Source organism: Papilio machaon, chromosome 6 (genome assembly GCF_912999745.1).
Source record: "Papilio machaon chromosome 6, ilPapMach1.1, whole genome shotgun sequence".
Lineage (NCBI taxonomy): Eukaryota > Metazoa > Arthropoda > Insecta > Lepidoptera > Papilionidae > Papilio > Papilio machaon.
In genome coordinates, this window is record NC_059991.1 from 492,291 (window position 1) to 517,733 (window position 25,443).

A 25,443-nucleotide genomic window follows, 5' to 3' on the forward strand; every position below is an offset into this window, starting at 1 on the left:
AACACTCATTCTTTTATTGTGATTTGGTATATTACAATATAACATGTTGTTTTGCGCTTTAATATTTGTTGTGAGAATACAAAAACTCTTGAAAAGATGCAACGACGTCATTCAATAGGCCAAGAACATAATGACTTTCCTTAATTCTGTCGTGTAATTTTTTTTTTCTAACTAATAAGTAGAATCACATATTTTCTGGAAAATTAAAAATATATTTAAATATTCAGACGTCATTCCACCTTGATAATAATGCCCTAGTATTTCAAATAGCGTAAAATAAATAGACCCTTTTCTAATTAATTACATATAAATAATGAACTTAAAAATAAAAGTTCTTTATACAAGAAGACAATGTCATAAATTCTGCATGTGCTATCGACTATTGTACTGACGTTGGAACATCGCCGAATTAGACAAACTGAAAAAACGGACACTTAGTGGATATGCATTATTCTAAAATCATTTTTGATGGCTCATTTCATAAGTTTCTTCAGTGATATTCCGTAATGCATAAAAATTTGAAAGTTATAATAAATAATAATTCTCTATTTTTGATAGCAAACAGGAAAAAAGATTTCGCTACATCAACAACCAACCACTCATCCTATTAGCCACACTCATTAAATTATATAAATTAATTAATATAAGCCTAACTAGTTTTTTTTTAAGTATTAAAACTGCTCTTTGACTAGGTGGAGTATATCGGATTTTCGAAATAATTTGGGAAATATTTTTAGATTTAAATGTTTGGCCAATCCCGCCACGCGCTTTTCTAAATATTAAGACACTTTATTTTTTTAGCGCCATATTAAACTACTTGGAAAAAATCCGATTGTTTAAAATTTCAATTTTAGAACAGTTAACACTGGCAAGTGTCAAAATGTCAATTTTCCCGCCAAAAAGTAAAATAAGTGCGCAGCGAGTCGGTTCGAAATGTGAATATTATATTGTGTTTTACGCATAAAAAATATTACTTATCCTATTAGATATGTACAAAACTTGCAAGTCTCTTCATCAGGATTTTACCTACTAAAACGAGTTATTAAATCTTAACGAGTTAATAACAATAAAATAAATCGCAAAATTACAAAATACAGTGTAAAATATTTACAACTTTAAACATAGGACGCCATAATAAGGTCTTCGTTTTTAAATTGATTAACTAGAAAAGTATTGTAGAATTTTTAAATAATTTTTAACTTTTCTCGTTTCGAATCGAATTCGTTAATTAAATATTCTTTTCTTTGATTCAAAAATACTAATCTTTAAAATATATTTTTCTTCGTGAGTACCTTTTATGTAAACAACCAATAATAATCACAATAATTGCATAATTCGAAACTACATTGCAATCTCATAAATAAGAGACACAAGAGTTTCCTAATAAATTCCACATTTGTCACTTTGAAAAGGTATTGAGATTGGATCTAATTTATCAAACATTGTTAACGCCAATTGCTTAATTGCTTAACAATTAAAATGTCATTTTGCTATTATGTATCCTAATAATATAAAACCAAATTTTAAGTAACGTCCTATTTTCAAATATATACTCGTGATTTATAAAGTGTTTAACCAAGTTGTTTATTGGGGTTTTGATTTCAAAAGTTGTTACATTAGTACTAGATTACGGCATGGTTTAGTAAATGTAATAAAATACTTTAGAATTTCTAAAATAACTTTTTGAAAGTCCGCTTTAAGATACGTGATATGACATTGTTCACAAGTTATCTTAGAATATTATTAATGTCTTTAGTTAATGTAATTATTCTAAGTTATTGTTATTAATTGCAATTTTTCGTTATCAAATCCAATTGAAACTAGTTGAATTACTCATTCAGTTGATGAAACAAAACCCCAATAACAAACACGAATCCGGAACGCAACTATATCGACTATCTGGCGGACATTTGGTGCGTTCGGTGCGTTGTTGCGATCTAAATTTTTAAATATAAAATTGGAACGAGGTGGGCTAAGCGTCGCGAGCGCAGTGCGGCGCGGCGCGGGCTAGCAGTAATAGGACGTGGAAAGGCCCAGTTTGCATGTGTAGGAATGAGACATACTGCTCCTGTTCGACACGTCCTTGTTCTCGCAGCGTTGCCCGTTGAATCCTTCTGGACACCTGAAATACATAAGTTATTGTTAATAGGAGGGAATATTATAATAGAAACAAAATATAACACATAAGAATTAGGTATCACATTTCTAGAGTTGCCATGTCAATAATATTACAAAGCTTATGTCTAGTGTGTGGTGGACGTATTAGGGTGGGTACTCACTTGCAAGCTTGCTCTTGAACTAATTCGAAATATAAACATGTGCCTCCGTTGAGGCAGTACGAAGCCGGGTCCGGCATAGGACATGGCGCGCCCAGGGACGCTGCAAATTCAAATTAAAACATTTAAATGAATAAACAAGTACTCTTAAATCTACAACATAAATTTCCAACAACGCAATTTTTCAACACCATGCAATTTTTTTCAGTTTTTATTTATAAATGTTTTGACAGTTGGAGTTCTAGGTAAAAAAATACAGCTGTCTATGGTTCTGTTTCTGTGCTACTAGACATTGGCATTTTTTGTCACTCAGCTATTGTGTCGCCGTGTTCTTATGTAAGAAATTAACCTCAATGATTGATTCAAAGGAAGGCGCAGTCAGTGTCTCATGTAAAAGTGGTAACAATGCAGATCCCATTAGGAATCGGTTACCGGTTTTATTATTCATTAAAGGTAACTGATCATTCTATTGGCCTTCATAATAGCATTGTTAGAGATTCACGGAATCTATTGTAACTGTTTCCCATATGTGTTCGCGGTAAATGTACCGATGTCGAGCATCGGTAAACAACTAATGGAATGCTCGCGAATGTCTCACAACATTATGAGACCTTACCATAAAGTCACTAAAGCCTTTATGTTACCAGATAATAAAATTATGAACGCCTAATATATTTATAATTCACTATAGGCTTTTATTGTTAGCTATGAAAAAAAATATAGAAAGCTAGCTGCCACCTGCCACTCAGTAAAAAAAACTTACTAAGTAACCTGTGTTCTTACAGATTTATTTTATATGAAAACCTACAGATTATGTTCTATATCTGTGCCTAATTTACCTTTATAACTAAGGGGTATAAAAATAGTCAGTAGTCGATTCTCAGATATACTGGATATGCATATAAAATTTCATAAAAATCGGTCAAGCCGTTTCGGAGGATTATGGTAACTAACATTGTGACACGAGAATTTTATATATAAGGATTAATCGCAGTCATGAAATGACTTGGTCCTAGAATTATAATTATTCTAGTTTTACAATAGTTGTCCTCTTGAAGGAAAAACGTGATTGTCCTACTCTACAAGTATCTATTATATTTATGTTTTTAGATTCGGATACAATATCCTCAAAATATTTTTATCTACGCCATATATTAGTTATTAGTAGGCTAGTAAAATAAAATATTTAATGCAGAATTAGTATTACTGAGAGTGAGATGAGGAACTTTAGCTTGATATATACATTTGGTATGTGAGCGTGCGGCCTACATTAAACATTACAAATGTACGCACACGTGCTTACGATGTGTATCTCGTTGTAAAATGCACGCCATAACCGATCCAGATTGGACGGAACGTTGCCTTAAGTATATAGTCATTTAGATCACATGCTATTATGGAATAAAATAAGAATTCAATCGTCGCCAATCTTCGTAATGTCTAAAAAAACAAATTTCGATTGCGTTTCGATTTCAAGAGGGCACTAAGATATCCCTATCTACCAATTGGATAACTATATCACTTCTGCTAGAGGTGATTTCAATTAAGCTAATTCAAACATAAAATAACTTAGAATAGAGGGGCTAGTTCTATGGGGGTATTGATGAGCACTGACCTGTGTCTGGCGGCGCGGCGGCCGGCAGCAGCACGGTAACATTGGCACTGGCGACGGCGGGCGGACCCGTCGCCCCCTGCGCCCGGCACTCGTACCGCGCCGCGTCCTCCTTGCGCGCGTGCCGGATCACCAGCACCGAGCGCCGTCTGCAACATACAACAACGTCATTTTATTTCTTATCAGAAAAAACTTACGAACAAGACAGTTATCAGGTATTAAGTGACCGTTAACGTCCTATACTTAGCGGTCACTTACTAATACCACATTAATAACAAGAGGCTTATATCTAAATCAAGCTATGATTTGTAAATGCTATACCAATCTTTAGCGTTCAGAGGAGAGGATAAATAGAAAGAAGGATATTCCTGTACTTATCCTTTATTACATTGTTACTTAGATATTAAAACGTAAGATGTAATAGTTTATTTTTAAATACTCAAATACTAAGTAAATTAATCAACAGCTTACGCATGCGGTCAATGACTAAATGTGTGTTGTGGGAGAGGAGGTGCAGGACACGCGGGGGCTGTGACTAACAACAAGCTGCTCGCTTAAATGTGTCGACATCTATCAACATGGATCTAATGGACAATAACCTTTAACAATAAATTAAATCTTCTTGTTACACTGATCACAACGAATTCACTTGAATTATATTTTAAAAGACACGACTTTGGAAAGTGTTTACGGAGTATATCGTGCCAAAAGTCGATTAAACATTTTAAAATTATAGATTTTAGTAACAAAATAAAATGAGACGTAAATGGCAACACTTTTGTATATTTTTTAAATAGTTTAATATTTGCGGCAAGTGTTCTTTTTATATTCGAGTAGTATCTCATAAAGACGTAACTTCAGATGGACGGCGTAAGTTAACAAAGCCCCTCTCCTAAGTATAGACATATATTTCTGGAAAATGCCAGCCGCTCCTCAGAAACGGATTCCCGTTGTCTGTCGTCGCGTCTACGCACTGAGTGCAGACAAACCGCGGTATCACTATTCACTTTTGCCCCAAATCAATATGAGATCCTTGAGATCGGTTCGAAAATTACTTTAATTACATTTTTTGTATGAAAAATAGTATAAATATTGTTCAATCACCTGTTAAGAGTCATGTTATTCGATTGAAATTTCTATCTAATCAATTAAAAATTCCGTTAAGACTATCATAGACGATTACTATATTGTAATTTTTATAAATGATGCCTTCAAATCATTATCTTCCGTAGATAATATTATTACTACAAGGAAAAGAAACTTGCAAAATTTATTACGTATACAATTCAAAGTGAGCTTAACCGTTTTAATTATTTACATTGTATTTTACTGTTTAAATTAATAACAAACATTAATTCTGTTGAATATATTTGATGCGAGCATTTAATTCTGATGTTTTTTAGCATTTAATTCTAATTTTAGAATTAATTTTAATTTACAAAAGTCTAGACGTGGTTCAAACAGCGTAAAACCTCATAAATATTAGGTCATAAATTGCACGAGGTACACTTTATCTATGATCGTAGTAATGAAATGACAGGAAGATGTTGGTCATTATTTATACATATTCATACAATATTAACATGAGTAATAAGCTATATTGTATTCCTCAAAATACATAATAGTATTACATTAAAACAATATCATTCTAGAAGGTCGAAAGAGTCACTAAATGGCAGAAAACGTTTTGAAACTTTCTGCTATTTTTACAAACCAAACATGGTCTTATAGGATTTTTTTTAATCCGACTGTATTGATACTAACTTTTTTGGTCGTTTTTAACTGACATTGTCGTAATCTTTTATCAATAGTTGTACACACTGGACAGGTGACTTAACATTAAAAATTATGGTTAAAAAGCAACAATAATAATAATTTAATATAAGCCGAGGTGATTGTACTGATATCTAGTCAAAGTTTTTGTTTCGCTTCAACATGGGCTAATATATTTAGTGCTCCTGCAATCAGCGACCCGTGACACTACTGTCTGGATCACTTAACACTAATTGCACTGCACAATTATTTCTTTTTGATCCGTGTATCACAAGTGATAAGGATCAAAATCCTAAAGCGTAAGATGACACGGCCAACTGACGAAGCTCAGGTCATTCGCAGGAGTCTGAACTTACGATTTGTTTGGATAATTGTTTATTGCTTGTAATGTGAGCAACATATGTCTATAAGCGAACGTAGGTTGTTATTACAGATTAAGATCAACACCTTTCAAGACAATAATTAGGTCATTAGAATGGAACTTATGTTATATTTACTTGTCACATGATTTTTTCATAGTCTTCGTACTGAAGGTTTCAGGAAGAATGGCAAGACGCAAGATTGGTGAATATGCTAAATAACGAACGTAACGAACGGCATTGTTCACCTTTTGAATCAGATCATATCATTTAGCTCATCAGGAGTAACACATTTAACTGTGAAAATACCCGGAATTTGATTCGACACGTCGGGAATCAGAGCACTCTTCTGCTCGAATTGCCAATTCGAGTGCCGGGTCCTAGACATCTGCGTTCTTAATTTGTATAGACAACAATGTCTTGCCCTTAAGCCAATGGGGAGCAGACGTTACGGAATTCTATTTGGCGCAGTCCTGACACATTTCTTTCACTCCTTTCGCATTTATACGTCTAAACATGCAAGTTAGTCGGTTACCCTTTCAAAGTATCTCACTAAAGTGGGTATAATTTGCCTAAGTTAGTCACCTGTAGTTCTGCACCCGAAATCTTCTGAGCGCGATATCTGCGACCGGCTTGCCGTCTTTGTACCAGGAGATACGCGGGGGCGGTCGCCCGCTGGCGCGGCACTCCACTCGCACGCGCCCACCACGCGACACCCGCACGTCTGACATTGCCTCCACGCGCGCCGGACTGCCTGCGGACAACCAAAACATTACATTACACTATCAAATAGAGTATTAACAAAACACGAGATGATTTATAAATCCAATTATCCAACCATCTTTTAAATTATACAAGCAATAAAAATATTACATCAAGATATATGATGGTGCCGAGTAATCATATCACTGAAATTGTGACGTAGTCATTCGAAGGTAACTCGTAGTCTTAAAATAAAATGCGAAAAATATAAATTGCATCTCAACCACATGATTATAAACAAACGCTTAAGGGGGCAAAGATCTCTAAAACATGAAATAAAAAATACATTTATTAAGACAATAATATATTAAACACTTACATTTAAATTTGCCAAATCTGATCTTAAATAGTCTTTAATTGTCGACTGAAAGACATGACATCTGTTTTATCGCAAAACAAGATTCGTTTGCCAAATGTTTGAAAAGATAAATACGTCCAAGATTTATAGGGGAAGATGTATAAACATAGCCCGAGAGTCCCTTAAGATATCTTAACTTACACTCAGGACGAGACGACTCCGAAAGTCGCTCACTAAAAATATCCAGCTGTCATTAGGCCAATGGCCTTATTATTTCAACGGACGAATAACATATGTAGGGACAGGAATAGACTGCGAGTATTATCTAAAAGGGAGACAGTCGCTTGGACACCAAAAAAATTGGCTCGGTTTCTGTTAGAAAAAAAGCTATGTCTATAATTTATTCGAAGTGTTCATTTTGTTTTTTGGTGCGGGAATTAAGATGTTTTTTTAAATGACAGTTGTATATGATAACTATTATGTTAAAAAATGATTTATAATCTAAAAATATCACGAAATTATGATCACATTTTATTAAAAAGTGTAACACGATTATTAATTTTTAAAAATATTAAAAATGTTGCAATATGTAATTTAAAAAACATTTATATTTTTGGATCGACCAATGAGTATACTCTATATAAAATTACGAGGAATATTTTTTTTTGTCAAATATACGAAAGTAAACTGATAAAATGGTGGCAAAAAATAAACAATTAACATCGCCATGCTTTGCTGCGTTTTCCTGTTCTTTCAACAGCTCATTTAAAAATGCACTGAAAAGTAACCTAAAAAAACCAATTTCAAACAAAATACACTCAAAAGTAACATAATAAAACAATTTCAAACAAAATGCACTCAAAAGTAACCTAAAAAAAAACAATTTCAAACAAAATGCATTCAAAAGTAACATAAAAAAACAATTTCAAACAAAATTCACTAAAAAGAAACAAAATAATTTCATGAAAACTCTCTAAACTCTAGTAGTTGCTCTCGTTGCGCTCTCTAATAGTAGGGGCTCAGTTTTCCGCAACTCCACGACAAGCGCGTATTTTACGTGTCTCTAAACTCTAAAGAAAGTTCTCTTCTTTCTTGTAACATGTCTATATTGTATAATTATTGTTATTTCGCAGTCGGTGTCGGCCGAAGTAAATAGATGACATTTTATATTTGAGATGTATTAGACATACTTACGTTTATGTCCCTACTTAGGCCGAAACCGACTCCAAAATAACAATAATTATACAATATAGACATGTTACAAGAAAGAAGAGAACTTTCTTTAGAGTTTAGAGACACGTAAAATACGCGCTTGTCGTGGAGTTGCGGAAAACTGAGCCCCTACTATTAGAGAGCGCAACGAGAGCAACTACTAGAGTTTAGAGAGTTTTCATGAAATTATTTTGTTTCTTTTTAGTGAATTTTGTTTGAAATTGTTTTTTTATGTTACTTTTGAATGCATTTTGTTTGAAATTGTTTTTTTTTAGGTTACTTTTGAGTGCATTTTGTTTGAAATTGTTTTATTATGTTACTTTTGAGTGTATTTTGTTTGAAATTGGTTTTTTTAGGTTACTTTTCAGTGCATTTTGTTTGAGATTGTTTTTTTTGAAGTCGGCTATTTTTTTTTCTTAAAATTTTTGTTTTATTTCACAATTTTTAGTGAATTTGAAGTTCAATTACAAATTTCGTTAATACGTATAAAGACATAAATAAGACAAATAAAGAAAAGGACTTTCCTATTTGATATGTGTGTATTTCAATTCAAAAACTAATTTAGAATGCAGCAGATAACCACTTATCCTTTAAACAATGAAATAATTATCAAAATCGGTATACAAATTGAAAATTACCGAACTAATACATCGTAGCGTACCTTTAATTTGGTCCAGCCGCGCGCCGCACTAGCATTTTTCGAATGCGAGTAGTTTTTAATTATTTAATATCTCCCAAACTATTGATCAGAATTACATAGTTTAAAGGCTAATGTAATCTGCATTTAATACTCTTGCCATAAAACATATTTATTTGGATAAGGATTCATATCGAATATAATATAATAGCGCCGTAACTTACGGCGCTGTTTTTCGTGTCCATTTTAATCGAAGTTTGTTCACAATAACATGGTTTTTGTGAGACATCCATAGATGATAGATATATGCCACCGAAGACTTTTATTTAGCAAATTTAAGGATCTATAATTACTCCAGACATCATTTTTATGTAAGTCATATAGTTTGACCTACGTAAGCCCAGAAAGCAAAATTGTGCTTTTCATGTAGCATTTTTCGTTTCCGCGTAATTTTATTCTTACGATATCTCCTAAACTATTAGACAGAATGATATAGTTTCAATTGCAAATATAATCTACATTAAATTCTCTTGATAATGAACATATTTATTTACATAAGGGTTAATACTGAACTCGAATAATAGCGTCGGAAATAGGGCATGAATTTAATTGATGTTTCTGAAGAAAAAAATGGTTATTGTGAGAAAACTATAAAAGATAGATATATGCTATCGCGGACTTTTATTTAGCACATTTAAAGAGGTACAATTCGCCATACATCATTTTTATGTAGGTCCTATAGTTTAGCCTACGTAAGCGCTGAAAGCAAAAATGTCCCTAATCTTCGCAACAAATTTTGAAGCTATATTCAAAATCTACTAGTCTTCTAGTTATTTAAAAAAAAAAACAAAAAAATGGGACCCACCTGCAAGCACTTCCTTTCGATTAAAATATTTTTCATCAAAATCGGACCACCAGGGGCGGAGTATCGCGGTAACACACATAAAAAAAAAAAAAAATACAGACGAATTGATAACCTCCTTCTTTTTGAAGTCGGCTAAAAATATATTCAAGGGAACAAAACAATCTATTTGTTGCATGCTTCTAGGTTATGTTTGCGCTTTCCTCCATTTCAAGAACGAGGCGACACCCACGAGCACAGCTCAGTCCAATCGAATACAGATTATTGATGATTATGTTAATATGGAGTTAACTTTTGTACTAAGTGTCGACATCTGAGTCGTCATCGAACCGTGAATTTGTAGTGCGGAAAATCTGATACAAAAACATCATTATTTCATTTAAATAACCTATTCAATATCGCTTGTTTTGTAATATTTTTGATTTTAAATACTCCGTAACTACAGTAAGAACGGAAAATTTTAACGCGCGTGCGAACACGTAGTACTATTGCTAGGTAAAAATCACGTGGCTTTTCTCCGCGCTCTCACCGCCTACATTTCATTCATGAATTCAACAAACTATTGAATTCCACGTCGAAGTATCATTGCCAATAGCTCTGCCTACGCCGATATGACATCAACGATGGAAATATGAATGGATAGACGTACGCACCTTTATGGCCAAGTAGGCGACGCTGGGTACACCATCTGCTAATGATCTTTTAAATTAAGAACATTTTTTTTTAAATATAGAACATTTTCTTTTTCAATATACCTATTATATAGTACACAGTCTACGAATTTGATATCGCAGGCAATAACGTAACCAAATAGGAAAGCGGACAGATGCCTTAGACGACTGAATTCATTCATTCAGATTCAACTACTCATTCAAATTGGAATGATTTGAAAAATTAAATAAACATTATTATAGGTATTATCGTATCCTTTTCTGAGTACAATAAACTAACCTATGATCTATATGTTTCAGTTCCTGTATAGGTACAAAATGTGGGACCATAAATATTGCATCAAGATGGTGTAACATTTTTGGTCTTTCTTCTTCGTCATGTGATGATATAAAAACTGGTAGTTCAAGGAATTACGCAGCATCGACATTCTTTTTAACTGATTTGTTGTGATCGTTTGCTTTGCACCCTATAAATAGTGTGAGTGTGAACGCATCTTGAACGGAAACGAAATGGGAGCGTCAGGTGAGACTGGACGGCGGCCAAGACACCGCGGTGACGACTTCGAGAATATGTGATTTTTTGAGAGCTCTTATCAAACACTTTATGGTTGCACTCAACATAGGAAAAAAGTCCAGTATTTAGTCTGTAATCTCACCCTATTCTTAGCTTAGCTTTGCTAGAAAAATAAACCAAGATGACTCCTTAGCCAAAGTAACAATTTGACGATTTTTACTTTTTTGTTTTAAATGCTACTTTTTATTTTAGTTGCACTAAAAATACGCATTATATTTCGGTCAAATTTAGGTCAAACGGGAATTCGGGACTTATATGCGAGGGTATCACCAATTTTTATTTACCTTATCAGCCAATCAATCAATTAAATCAAACGACAGAAATAAAAGAATACTTTGAAAAATACATGAAAATTAAAAGTTACTAAAAGTAAGAAGGCCAAAGTGACACTTTGGTACATAATAATAGTAAACAAATTATGTACATAAATGTATCTAATATGTAATTATAGTATATATTTGTCATAGTATCTAATTATGCAAAGTTTCAAAAACAACCGTTGAAGCCTGTAAAAATATATCAAATTGAAACATTGAGAGCGTCACCTGAAATTTTGTCAATTTGCACATTGGCCCTTATTCATAGAAGACATCGATATTACAGAAATACTAAAATGTTTATCACCCCTGTCGCAAAATATTATAGGTACATACGTTTGCTCGAAATAAATAACAGGTCTATGAGTACACTTGTCCCAGCTGTTGCACGTAAAAAGTCCGCGTGTGTAACACTGAGTCATCGCGCATTTCTCCGAAATCACCCGGCGCTGATTTATATTTTTCATGCCAAATCCCAAGTAAATTTTCTCACACGACCACGTATTGGCAAAATAGCTGCATTAATTACTGTAAATAAACGTCGCTACAGAATACATTATCAGTATATTCTTCTGACAAACGTTTGAGTTGATTGACCTTGTCTTCATCTTCATCTACCTAATTAAACGAGTCGCATTTAGAGATTTTGTCCGAAACGTTTAGACTATTTTGTGATTCAAAGAGAGAAAGTTCTGCAGTCAATGCTCTGTTTCGCTAATATATTAACGCAGTAATATATTTTAGTATTCGTACTAATATCTTACTTACACAAAACATATGTTTTTAACTAAACATGCAATAATTTTGGTAGCAGCAATATCTTAAATCGTAAGCTCTTTATTGTATTGACAAACAAACAAACTGAACAAAAAACACAGCGAGCGAGAGACGTTGCGTCGGAGTCGGACGCGGCGTAGTAGCGCAGGCATGTACTACGGCGGTAGTGCCGCGCGTAGGTTTTTGCGGCCCGCCTCGGCCTCGGCTCTCGGGGTTCGCTTTTTTTTCACTTAGCGCCCGGTTTGGCGGCAACTCCATAAACAGTTACTCGCGAGGCAACCCCGTCGGATTGTTTTTAAATGACCACTACCGAGCAGTGCGTAACACTGTATACGACTGACATATGTGCGAGATATTTTATGTTTTTTTAACTGCGATTTTTGTAAGATATGTAATGGGTATTATTTTATATTCAATAGTGGTTTAAATTGAAGAACTTCATTTTTTGTAATCATTTTATAGCTCATTTTCGTAAACTTTACTTAATTGAAAACTTTACAAAGGTTTAAAGTCTGTTAAAAATCTTTAGATTTTAGTATCCTATATGACAACAAAGATGTCTTCGATAAATAACTATTTCTGATTCGGAAGTATCTCGAAAATCTTGTAAATCATGATGAGACGTTTTTTTGGAGTGTTCAAATACAATCGTTATTAAATAAAATCAAAATGGAGTTTTTCAAACTTATTGAATGAAAGTCTATTATACTAATCCAATCACATTTTAGTTATCATTTTGAACATTGTATCATTTCTTAAACTTAAATCAATAACGTGCACTTGTTTCTGGCGCATGCATTTTAGTCGGCAAAATCAATAAGATCTTTTGTTGATCCGCACATGGCGCGGAGTAACGATAAGCGCATCGCAATATCCCATACCGGCTGTAGACAGTAAAAGTATACGTTTATTTGTTGCCAGTTTTTTTGCATAATGTCTAAATTCAGATTTTCCTTATAAAACGCAAGATTCGCTTTACGTGGAAACGTCGCTCGATACGCAACGGTGAATTATTCTACGCGTGCAACAGACGCCGATTTAAAACGGGGCTGTGAGTAACGCACATATCGGCTGTGTAATTTGATTTTGTATGAGTAGATATGGCTTTTTAAGCTTAGATATGTTGTGAAAATGGAAACTATTAGTAAATGTTACTATGATTATAAAAACTATCGCTACGTATCATTTGAGGTCTATCGCGATGTATTTCATCCACCCTTCACTAGTCGAATGTAGTCTTTTATTCTTTGAAAAATTTTCCTGTTTATTTTAATGTTATTTGTTCTCATGTGCGATCGACGATGACGAAGAAATTACGTCGCATGCCACAAGTGTAATTATATATTCGGTATCTAATAAGCTTGAATTTCTAAAATGTGATTTTAAGATAATCCAATGCTGCCTGGGGGCTGCAAGCCCATTTAAATATTCCGTGTTCAGTGGTAGCGAATTACGGCACAATTCTATCGGATTCCAGGGATCACCTCGGGTAGGGCTTGTTGCGTGCGCGATGGGACATTAACCCATTTAGGAAATATTTTGAGGTTCGATGACTCGACGTAGAGGTCGTCGGTTGCAGACGGTCACGGGATGGGTCTGATTGCTGATTTGATCGGAAATTACTGTCAAAAATGCGTCAGGGATCACCTGTGTTTTCAAAAAAAGTATTGTTGAATGACTCCTAAATAGATATGACCTCGTAAACATCACCTATTCGATATTGTTTAAGATGCTTGTTTCATGTCTAAAAAGTAAAATTTCTTTAGTCACTTCAGTTAGTCACCGTGTAAACATTTACTTACATCAATGTTAGATTATTATTATTTTAAATAGACAGAAATGGGATAGACGATGCAATGACTAATATTAATCTGAAAAGAAATGAAACATGTACGTAGAAATTTATGCCAACTTCCGCCTTAAGTAGAAACTCATAAAATGTGACTAAGAGACGAAAGCTTCATGCGTTTTCTTTGAAAATTAAAGGACGGCAATTATTTCTATCACCAATAATATCAGCTTTTCGTAACAAAAAAAACCTGACTTGAATTTTTATCAATTACTACGTTTTAATAGAGATACAAAAAACATTGTTTGTAAATGAAGATAGAGTAATTAAAACATTGTAAATACAAAACTTTCATAAGTAGTTGGTTCCAAAATCAAACGTGCCGAAGTATTTCTTAAACAAACGGCAGCAATTGTTGCAGAGGGACACATGTCCACATGTATTTGAACAAGAATCGATCACAAAACGAAAGCGATGGTTTATTTGTTTTCCGTTACAGAAACGGATTGGGCATATCATATGGAGAGGGATGATGATATAGAAAGTATAGCCGATGAAAAGGGACGAACGAAAGAAACACTTGCGTTCACAGCGGGCCGTGATGAAAGAACGAGCGGAATACAAATGAGGTGCAGTGACAATGCATTGGAATCCAGAGCCGGCCAACAAGTAGGTTAAAAGGTGAGCCTGGCAGGTATTACAGTAATTAGAGGTGTGCGAGCATAGTGATGCAAATGTTGCACTGCGATTCCATTACGCACGGAGCGCCGAGGAATTTAACTATGTACGTTGATAAAGCAAAGAGTTCGCCTGTCAGAACATTTTCAAATTTTTGTATTTTCTATACAAACTTGGAGAAATCTGCAAATCGTTGTATTTTAGGTAATGTGGTGATAATCGAAATTTTAGGCTTTTCAAATTGTGTAAATCGTGACAAGAAAGTGTCTGTACGATTATTTATTATGCACATTAAACTGTATTAGAATTCTTCAAATGTGGAGGCTCGCAAACCGTCCTGTCCATCGGAATCCCGGCCCCGATCCGATAACAATCACCTTAATTGTAGTCCGATTAAGGCCGATTATGGCCCGAACGGCAAAAACCCTCCGCCTGTTCGTCTGCGGACGAACTGTTTAATTAGACCTATTTGCTGTTTGTCCCAATTTGGATTCGGACAAGAAATGTTAATTACTGAGCTTCGACCGCGCGATGTGCTTTGAATAATTAGATACAGAGTCGAGGTGCATCGCTAAACATCTAATGAGTTCTTTTAATTGTATCAAATATAAAGCGGCCTCATTGATGTCATTGTTTCTTTTTAATTCCCATCTTAATTACCTACTTTTGTAGTGTCGCGTGCGCTATAGTAAATTTAACAAAAACAGTCCATAAAACTACCCGGTTGGCCGGAAAAGCTAGGTAATTTGATACACTTTAAGCATTAGAAAGTCTTAATGTCAATATATTGTTTTATACGTCGCCAAAAAGAATCTGAAATACAATATTCCGCCATATTTTTCCATATTTTTGTCTCACACGTGTCCCAATATCATTTCGAAACTGGATATTGACCTTGCACTAATTCTTTCAACAGAACATGTACATGGTGTGAATACATGTACAGACTATTGGATCCCGTATTATCATTTACCTGGCGTAGTAACAAGATATTTAGCGTATGGTTTGTGAAATAGTTTGAAGATTGAAAGTGTCAAGGCCACAAGTTCTGAAACACTCGTCCACAGAGAGTATATCACTAACCTAGATAATGTTGCGCCGGGTAACACTGTGTAGGATGGTTTATATATAAATTCCAGTCACAATGCTCGTTTTCTTCCCTCTTTGCGGTTTCTTCTGCGTTGCGTTTTATTGCGTGATTTTCTTTGTACGAGTAAATTATCATTTTTAATTTTACTTTATTATTTTTATTAATATCATCATCATTTTCAATTCAAACTCATCAACAAAATGTGTACATTTAATGTTTTACTTAATTTTTAAAAGTTTAAAAAGTAAAGGATTCTCTTTTTTGGGTGTCAAGGACTAAGCAGCACAACTCAATGTGTATAGCATTGGAGAATTTGCATTCTGACATTATTTCTATCAAATGTCATGAATGTGAGCTTTCAATATTAAAATTAATAAGTTTGCCAAATGTATATATACTCGTAAATATAAAAGCTTTACGTAGACTTTCTAAACTAAAGATTGAAGGATCATACAATACAAGACGGTGGTAAGATAATGCACTTTATAATTGATATATTATTGTTAGCACAAAAAGAATTAAAAGCAAATCAACAGAAGCGGCGCTAAACATGGACATTACAACATAATATTCGAAACAAATAGTTAAGACGATATGAACGATTATTAACGAGCTTTATTTCAAAGAAACGCAATTAAATCATATTGGTCATGATATTGATACGGTCTTTATTGAAAGCTAAGAGAGGTGTCATGAAAGCTTGAAAATAAATATTTTCTTCTTTAAACCGGCATTATATAAGAAACAGTTTCAATTTTTGTATTAAAAATATTGATATTTATAGAGTTAATTTTAATGGCAAACAAAGACTTTTGTTTATTTTAAAAGCCATAATTAAATGAATTCGCGGCTTGCAATTTACCGAAGTTCTTAAATGTATCCGCAGTGCATGTAATAATTACAACATTACATGTGACAAGGAATTACCTACCTCTCAGAAATACCAAAGGCCTGTGGTAATGGGGTCGTCTGAGCTCCGGCACATAGTCCGCATATAGAAGTGTCCCAATCCGAAAAATTAAACTTTCGCCGCCAGTTTTTACCGCCGCCTCATTGTTTTTGCTCCATGCTCGGCATTTTCGGAATTCTACCATTTACATAAATGCCTTGGTGGCTTTGTTCAGCCGCTAAGGCGCCGTTAAGGAACTGGTCGGGAGCGCGTCTCCACGCCGCAGACGATGACGTACGATGCAGTGAATACTTTTCATGGTAATTCGGTTGTAGTTCTGCTAATAATATACTAAGATATTAACAGTTGTACTTCAATAGCATGATATAAAATTAATTGTACATCATACATGCATAGTTAAGATTGGTATATGTTACAGAGTATCGCATTTGTCGCTCATATAAGATAACAGATTCCTTTACCGATGGTTCCAATCCAACTAACGACTCCGTAAACTCAGACATCAAGATCTTTCAAGTTGCAAACATATAATAGTCATTCGACTGCATTGTTAACATCTTAAGTAATTTAATAAAGACATTCAAATATTTATTGGCTATGCTATTTATCTCAAGATGCTAGTTTATTACATATTTGATCTTGAAACGAGCACGCCTCAAGGGAATAACTAAGCCAAATCCGAAAATCTTCTTCTTATTTCTATTCGTTTATAATGCTTTATTTACGCCATGCCAGCCCTGGCGCCGACTTTTTGACAGTCGGTCCCTTTGCTGTCAGAATCTAATTACAAATATTGTGGTGCATTTTGCGACACGATTAGTCTTTATTGCTGTGGATTAGAGTTTATTTTGATTTGAGTTGTTTTTGAATATTCGGCAAAGGTTTTTGCAGGTCGTTCTTTATAGTAGCGTCGGTCAGTAGCTGTTTTTTGTGTTTTGTTTCTTCACTAGCCTTTTGACCCTCGTCTTACGCGATTTTAGTAAAACGACGTATCTGCAAAAATGTCTGGGAATTTATAATATATGAGATGGTAAATTTAAAAGTTTTACTTATTATATATCTGTCACCCGCGAGTAGCCTATGTGTCCTTCCAGACTATGTTCTACATGCATGCAAAATTTCAGCGAGATCCGTTTAGTCGTTCTGGAGAGACCTTCTAACAAACATGAATCCATCCATCCATTCATACAAAAATTAGCATTTATAATATTATTAAGATGTCTAATTAGTGGCAGGTTCAATAAAAAGCCAATTACGAAAAATGTAAACAAACAAATCTATTTAGCTAGCCTTAAAACAAGTTTAATCAAAACAAATGTAGGTGTACATAAAAGCCTTTTGATGGTGTTTAATGTTTGTTTAAAGTGTTTCCAGTTTACGTCTTTATTTCCATACAAGAAAATATAACAGTTATTACAGTAAGATCCAAGTATACTTCTTTCGAAATTCGACGAATCGTAGAATGTCGTGTTGCTGTACTGAAATTAGAGCAAGAGTCAAATCTTGGGAATGTTAAATTCAAGTTAAATGTCATCAGAGGCACAAATTCTAGATTGGTTTTGAGAGCTATTGTAATTGTGCAATTTAACTAGGTCTTTGTACACTAGGACTTTGTACACAAGGAAACGTAAATACTCGATACTAATATTGTATCTTTGCGTCACGAGTATAGCGTTGCGCGCGCTTTGTACACACAACGTTGAATAGTCCTCGCATCGACTATTCGGATAGTACAGGCACAGCGACTAACTAACTTACAAAATATACTGTATATATTTGCTACGCCATCTTGAAAATCGCAGCGACTTTACTCACGATAATCATGACGAACAGCTAGCAAGTGATTAGCTTTAGAGTGGAAAGAAAAAAAAATTCTGTCTCGTGCCTGTGCACAAAGCTCTAAGACAAGACTAAGCTCTATGACATTGTATTGCGCTTAAGTCGCTTATCGACTAAAATCGTCGATTTCGACGATTTACGTAGCCTTGTGTACGAAAGCTTGACTCGAAAACTTTATGCGATACTATTACTCAAAGCTCTAAAATGGTAAAGACTTAATTATTATTCCACATTAAATTGTAGTACCCAGTAGAACAATTGTTCCCTTAATTATTTCAACGTATTTCTCGGTATTAAGAGATAATTATATATATATGTAATTTAAAAAGTTTTCTTCTATACCCAGGGTCACTGTTTACCTGACATTGTAATCAGTAATTTTCCATACAATATTCAAATATAAATAAAATATTGATATGCTACAGACAGAATCGGCTCCCTGTCTTCGATGTATATATCAAGGGGTGTCAGATTTGATAAAAAAGCGGCGCTTGCCAAGATTAATGGTCCAGCGATACATTCCTAGGATGGCTAACGATTCTTTGGAAATAGAGAAACTACCCAATTAAGGTATAAAATTTAGATACAATCGCCGATATTATAGTAGAGTTAAGTACATCTAATTTATGTGGAATTAATAACACAATAGCTTATGTGATTGCAGATAACAAATTTTTAGAGAGTTTCTAATTCAACAGTTAATAATCTTAAAGTACAAGAACCAATACAATTATTGTTGCTACTAATAAAGAGGATTCCAAGTATAACATTTCATTTTGGTTTCAGATCGTACTATCAAAGTCCATTTTGTTGATACAGATTGATTGGTCAATCAACGTATGCAAAGGAATAAGTATACATATTCCTACATAACGCAAACAATCCCATAGGAAGTATTGAAGACCAAAGAACTGAAAGACATAGATATAGAGTTTTGTTAATATCATTTTACATAAGTAATACATAATGTTTCATGGCGACATTACTACGAGCTTTTACTTTGTGGTTTTTTAATTTCACTCGTCATAAGCTTCCTAAAATAACCTACTTTTGTTAGTCATACTTAAAAAAAACAACGTTTGTTTACCGTGCGTAATGAGGGATCGGCATTGATGCATTTCATCGGAGTTTAAATGAAGCTTAACTGAACTTACGAGCCCGTATCGTTTGCAGGACCTTGGGCGAATGAGTTGTAGCTTCGCACAACGCAAATTACTATTTATTATGCGAATTTATGTCAATTGGTCGTTAAAGAGAACGATAAATCAGTGTCGTTAAGATTCTAATGAGCGGGCCGCGATGAAAGGTGAACTTGCGCTCCAAAGTCGAGAACTTTGTTGTATTTATACACAATAGAATAAAGTTGGTACAACAAGCATATTATTAGATATATTTAGACTTTTGAAATAAATTAACATTGTCAGATTTTGAGCAAAATTATAATGGTTTTAATAAGATCACTGGATTTGCTGAAAAATATTAAAACTGTCCGGATTTTTATTCATCCATCTTCACCATTGTTATTATATTGAATTAAGAAGTAATGCATTTTAAGGAAATTGAAACTAATTGAACTATTCCCAAATTGTAACAGTTAGACCATTGGTCAGTTAGGATTCATTAATCATGGTAGATTGTCACATATGGTAGCCAAATGACCAAATATACTGACTAATGAAGATACCACAAACTTGGAATATCTTTAGAATGGTTAAATTAGCTAATCGTCTGGACGCAAAACAGTTTAACCTTTAGAATATGGACAATATAACTACGGTTGCTCGACATATGTCATAAGATATGACTTTGTGTAGTCGGTTGTCAAGTGAAAATAGCAGGAATGACGTTTTCTATTTAGCTTTAAATGTTTTGATAATTATCGTCAATTTTAAGTGGGTTATTTTAGTGAAAAGTTTTAACTAAAAACTATTGCATATTATGGCTATAAACATTTCAAAGTCCATTCACGAACTTTGTGTGTACTCACCCTTAAATGAAAGTTATGTAGTTACGTTACATGAGGACGAGTTACGTTATTTTTCTCGTTTCCTTGCGTTATGTAAATTTACTTCGAGGAGGATTGCGTCGCGCATGATTCAGCTCGAACAGCCGCCGCTGGAAATGTTTCGGATTTAAATAAACTACGCGAAAGAATTGAGCGGCGCTCGGTGATGGACAGCGAGAGCACGTCTTTCAATGTTAATATATTATGTACTTACACTTATTACTTTGTTTTTATTTACTTTATATAATTATACACGTTGTTGAAAAGTAGAAAATGGTATAAGTAGAAGAAAAGCACGGACGTAGCAATTTGAAGCATGTCACAGTCTTAATATTCAGGATGATCTGTAATATATCGCTGCGGAAACGACACATTTTGTAAACTTTGGGAACTATTGACTAAATATTATAAACTATGGGCGTCGTCAGGGGCGAAGGGGGTAGGGGGGACAGGGGGACTGACTTCTCCTAGAGAAGCGAATAATGTACAATGCATATAAAACTACTGCTAATAAGACCATATTAATGGTAGCTGCCCCTCCCCCTGGATTGAGTCAACATAATCGGTTGGCGACGCCCATTTTATAAACTAAATATTATAAAGATGTTGAGCCGTACGCGACGCCGTACGACGGATGCAACTCTGAAAGACGTTTATGAATGAAATTTATTGTATTTACGTAACTTTTTTTTCGCACAGTGCACTTTGCCAGATTTTTCAGGACAAAAAGATCAAAAAGACAATTTTATAGAGCGATAAACGATTTCGTTTTTTTCCTCCATCGGATTTCTTTAATGCATTTTGAAAGATTTAGTATGGCTTATTTTATTCTGTAATTGCAGTGTTACCACATTATTTGCTTTATAAATTATAGAAAAATGTAAAGTTTCCAGTATTAAATGTTAGGTATTAATATAAGACATATTTTCTTAATCGCTAGGGTACTTAAAATTAGTTACAGAAATTTTATTTTCATAGCAAAATTTAACAGCTTCATTTGTAAGTATTTCAGGTTTATAATACAAATAAAACGAAAATAATCCTTTGAAAGCATTAATAAATTATTTATTAAGGCTTACTGTAAAATTATCTGACCTAATGTGCCTTCTTTGACACAATTTAACTTGCCACATATTATAATTAGGTCTTTAAAAATACATTTTTAACCGTAAAAATGCTGGCAAGTAAGTCACCGTGTCGCGAAAATTAAGACAATTTCCCGCCAATCCCCGGACACTTGCAAGATGTTGATTCAATATACGACTGCAAATAAAATCTTTCCGAAAACAATTCGATTTTTCCCGTCGTTTCGTCGAAAAGTGAAATTTTCAGGTCAAATGAGCAAAAAAATCACTTTGAAAACGCGTAGGTTTTATAATGCGTTGCAATGTGAATAATGTTACATTTAGATGCATTAAATCTTGTTTTTAGCGCTCGGTTTATGTTTCAACGACCGAAAAAAAAAAATTTATATTCTCAAATTATATTTCATATTTAATGTGATAAATGAGTATTTAAAAGCTCTATTAGATTTATGGCTGTAGTCTTTTTTATTTGTTATTTAATATTCAATTTCAAATGCAAATTTTGTTCGCATTCGATTGATATATTTTACGCTTAAGCGACTACAAAAATTCAAAATTTTATTAACAAGTAATGCTTAAAATATTAGGTCCTTACATATGAAATTGGCGTTTTGTATGGGAGGAACAAAAAGTCGAATATTTTTTAATATAATATATTTAATTAATCAAAGTATGAACCATTATTTTCTATGCACTTTTGCCATCTCATAGGTAGTTCATTGATCCCTTTACTAAAAAAAACAGTCGGACGGGAATCAATAAAATCTTTGAAGGCAATTTGGACTGCCCCATCGGAGTTGAATTTTTTCTCTTGCAAGAAGTTATTCAAATTTCGAAAAAAATTGTAATCTGTTGGAGCAAGGTCCGGGGAGTACGGAGGATGTCTTAGACTTTCCAATTGAAGCTCTTCTAATTTAGTAGCCGTCTGTTGCGCAGTGTGTGGTCTAGCGTTGTCGTGAAGCAGCAGTGGCGTGGAGCGATTGACCAGCCTAGGTTGTTTAGCCGCTAACTTTTCCATCATGGTTTGCAATTGCTGACAATAGACATCAGCCGTAATAGTCTGGCCAGATTTGAGAAAACTGTAATGAACAATACCGGCACTAGTCCACCAAACGCTTACAAGTAAATTTTTTGGGGTTAATTTTCGCTTGGGGCAGGATTTGGCTGGCTGGCCAGGATCCAACCATTGCGCTGAGCGCTTCCGATTATCGTAACGAACCCATTTTTCATCACAGGTAATGATTCGGTTTAAAATACCTTCATTATTGTGCCGGTTTAGTAATGTAACGCAACAGTCGACGCGCGTTTGCCGGTTTGCTTCAGTCAATTCGTGAGGTACCCACCTTTCAAGCTTTTTAATCTTCCCAATTTGCTTCAAGTGAATTAAAACAGTTTTATCACTAACATCGCAGCCTGCAGCTAACTCGGACGTGGTTTGCGATGGATCCGCTTCCACAATAGCCTTCAACTCTTCATTATCAACTTGAGTCTCAGGCCGTCCACGGGGCTTGTTCTGCAGATCGAAATTTCCAGAACGAAAACGTTGGAACCAAAAACGAACTGTGTTTTCTATTGCAACACGACCGCCATACACATCATTCACCCTTCGAGTCGTTTCCGCAGCACTAGTGCCACGGCGGAACTCGTACTCGTAAATAATGCGATATTTTAAGTTTTCCATTTTGTAAAATGAGTGACGCAAACAGAAAAAAACAGAAGAAAAAAAACAAATGAATGACGGTCATCGAACCACAAATACATGAGTCTATAGCTGTACAAATTTGAATTTGGAATTCCTTACCAAAGAGGAGAAATTCGTGATTAAAGTGGCCAGTACGAAAAACGCCAATTTCATATGTAAGGACCTAATATTTAGTATTAAATTGGCTTTATGCATTTCGATTTCTAGATCCACACACATTTGTTACTAATATACTCATATTCCTACATGTTAATAAGTACGCTCACCAGAGAAACGCCCTTCTTTAGAACATAGGCTTGTATGAAAAGTCCAGATTGCATATATATTAGACATGGATTGGTTTTGACAAATTGATTAATAAATTTAACAAATTTGATTCAGTGTTCGACACCAGTTCTTATATATACCGTAGATTAGGCCACAATGACTGGCCCAGCGCGGGTTGGTTGATTTCACGCCCTTTATAACTACTCCACCGACGCTCTATTACCGAACTTCCATTGGTTGGCCAACTGCCGTACTTAGTTAAGGGGTACCTACGAAACCCCTTATTGTTGATTTATGGAAAAATAAAACACTAACGATTAACATTAACAAACAATGAATGCGGTAATACGAATAATCTTGTCTACTAATCTACAGTATCATCTTAAGATTAGATTGCTACTTAACATCAGGTGAGATGTATGGTGATCTCTAAATTAAGCTTAAGTAGGGATAAACTGAAGTGCCCTACTCATAAAGAGCGCGTGCGCCGGCGCAGGGCGGCTGTGCGGCCAGACGTGACGCGTTGTTTATCATTAAGGCACGTCATATGTAATAAGCACTATTTATGAAAACTGTAACTAGAAACTAACCAAGCATTTGTATGAGAAACCATGTAATGTCTCAATTTGAATGCGGACTATGGGAAAGAGAAAAAAGTTCGGCGGTAGTGGCAGCAGAAAATGATCGTTATATTTTTTATTTATTTTTTATTTTATGAAGCTTGCATGATGGAAATATCGTTATTGATATTTCAGCATTAACAAGCTTCTTCTTGAAATCACTAGGTATTTAAAAATTTACACAATCTTTAATCTTATAGAAAACATAAGAGTTGTTAGTAACAATCTGTGATAACTAACATTGTAACAATCTCGACTCAATTATGCAGAGCGATCGATGAGAAAATTTTAAATCTTTCGCTATAATTTCAAACACTATGTTCAAGTGTAGCCAAACATTATTATTACTTTATTATTATCGTCTTAATTAAGCGACATCGGACCTCCGCATTGAATAGGGATTCCCAAACTTTTCCCTTTAAAAATATTACTAGTTTCGGTGAACAATTCTTGCTACATTTATTAACTTGTGAACTCTCATCGTTACAATAAACAAATCATTCACCCTCACCGGGTATTCCGTTTACTACAGGGAATCCACGTACACCACTTTGGAAATCATAGGCCTAGAATCATATAATACAATGAAAGAGCCAGCGAAGACTTGTTCACCACAAGTTTATTGAGACGAATTTACAATCCTATCATACTCGTAAGTTGTGCTCATCTGCCTTTTTATTGCTTCAAACTTGTAGAAAACTAAACTATCATTAGCGTGTGCGGTTTCGTAACCGGCATCTTTGATTTAATTAAGTGTTCCTCCGACGAAACACGCGGCGGATAAAAATAAGCGAATAAAAATGATATTTATCGCCCTTATAAATTATATGAACGTAAATTCTTACGTTTGGTCTTTCAGAAATGTTTATTAATATTTAGATTATGAAAAGATTTATTTGTATCGTTGAAATCTAATCTCGTTTTGTTCATCATCAACTAAGTGTGAGAAGTTTCTTGTAAATATATATTATTTATCTAAAATATGTGTTTATTCTCCCTTAGCATGTATAAACGGTTTTGAGTACCACAATATTGATTTCAAACTTGATCATTAATGATTTTAATTTAAATGTTTGTTAGGATTATTGTGGGGCAATTATTACCGCTTCTGACGGTACCCGACGCGCCGTCTCGCGCGCGCTCTATTTCCAGCCGCGCCCGCCCAACCAAGTTTATTGACTCGGGCCACTCGGACTAACGCCACTCCGACACTCCGCTGTACCCGGATTTACCACTTACATACCTTTCAGCGTTCCTCTACGTGCCGCCGTGTGATGTGACGAATGCAATCACGTGTACACTTCATCACAAAAATACAAGTAGGTACC

The 25,443-nt window shown here is 34.4% G+C and overlaps 1 protein-coding gene across 2 annotated transcripts in view; it reads right to left on the bottom strand.

The window, feature by feature from the left end:
• LOC106710953 (protein vein) overlaps positions 1–25,443 on the bottom strand; it is a 54,998-nt gene that overhangs the window by 1,076 nt on the left and 28,479 nt on the right. The window contains exons 2-5 of one of the 2 annotated variants that reach the window (XM_014503145.2): positions 6,606–6,774; positions 3,892–4,037; positions 2,280–2,379; positions 2,064–2,122 (exon numbers count right to left, since the gene is read on the bottom strand). In XM_014503145.2, coding sequence (XP_014358631.2) covers positions 2,064–2,122; positions 2,280–2,379; positions 3,892–4,037; positions 6,606–6,774 — 474 coding nt within the window. Of the gene's footprint in view, positions 1–1,387; positions 2,123–2,279; positions 2,380–3,891; positions 4,038–6,605; positions 6,775–25,443 lie in introns of those variants that run through there. The other variant, XM_014503144.2, reaches the window with a different exon arrangement.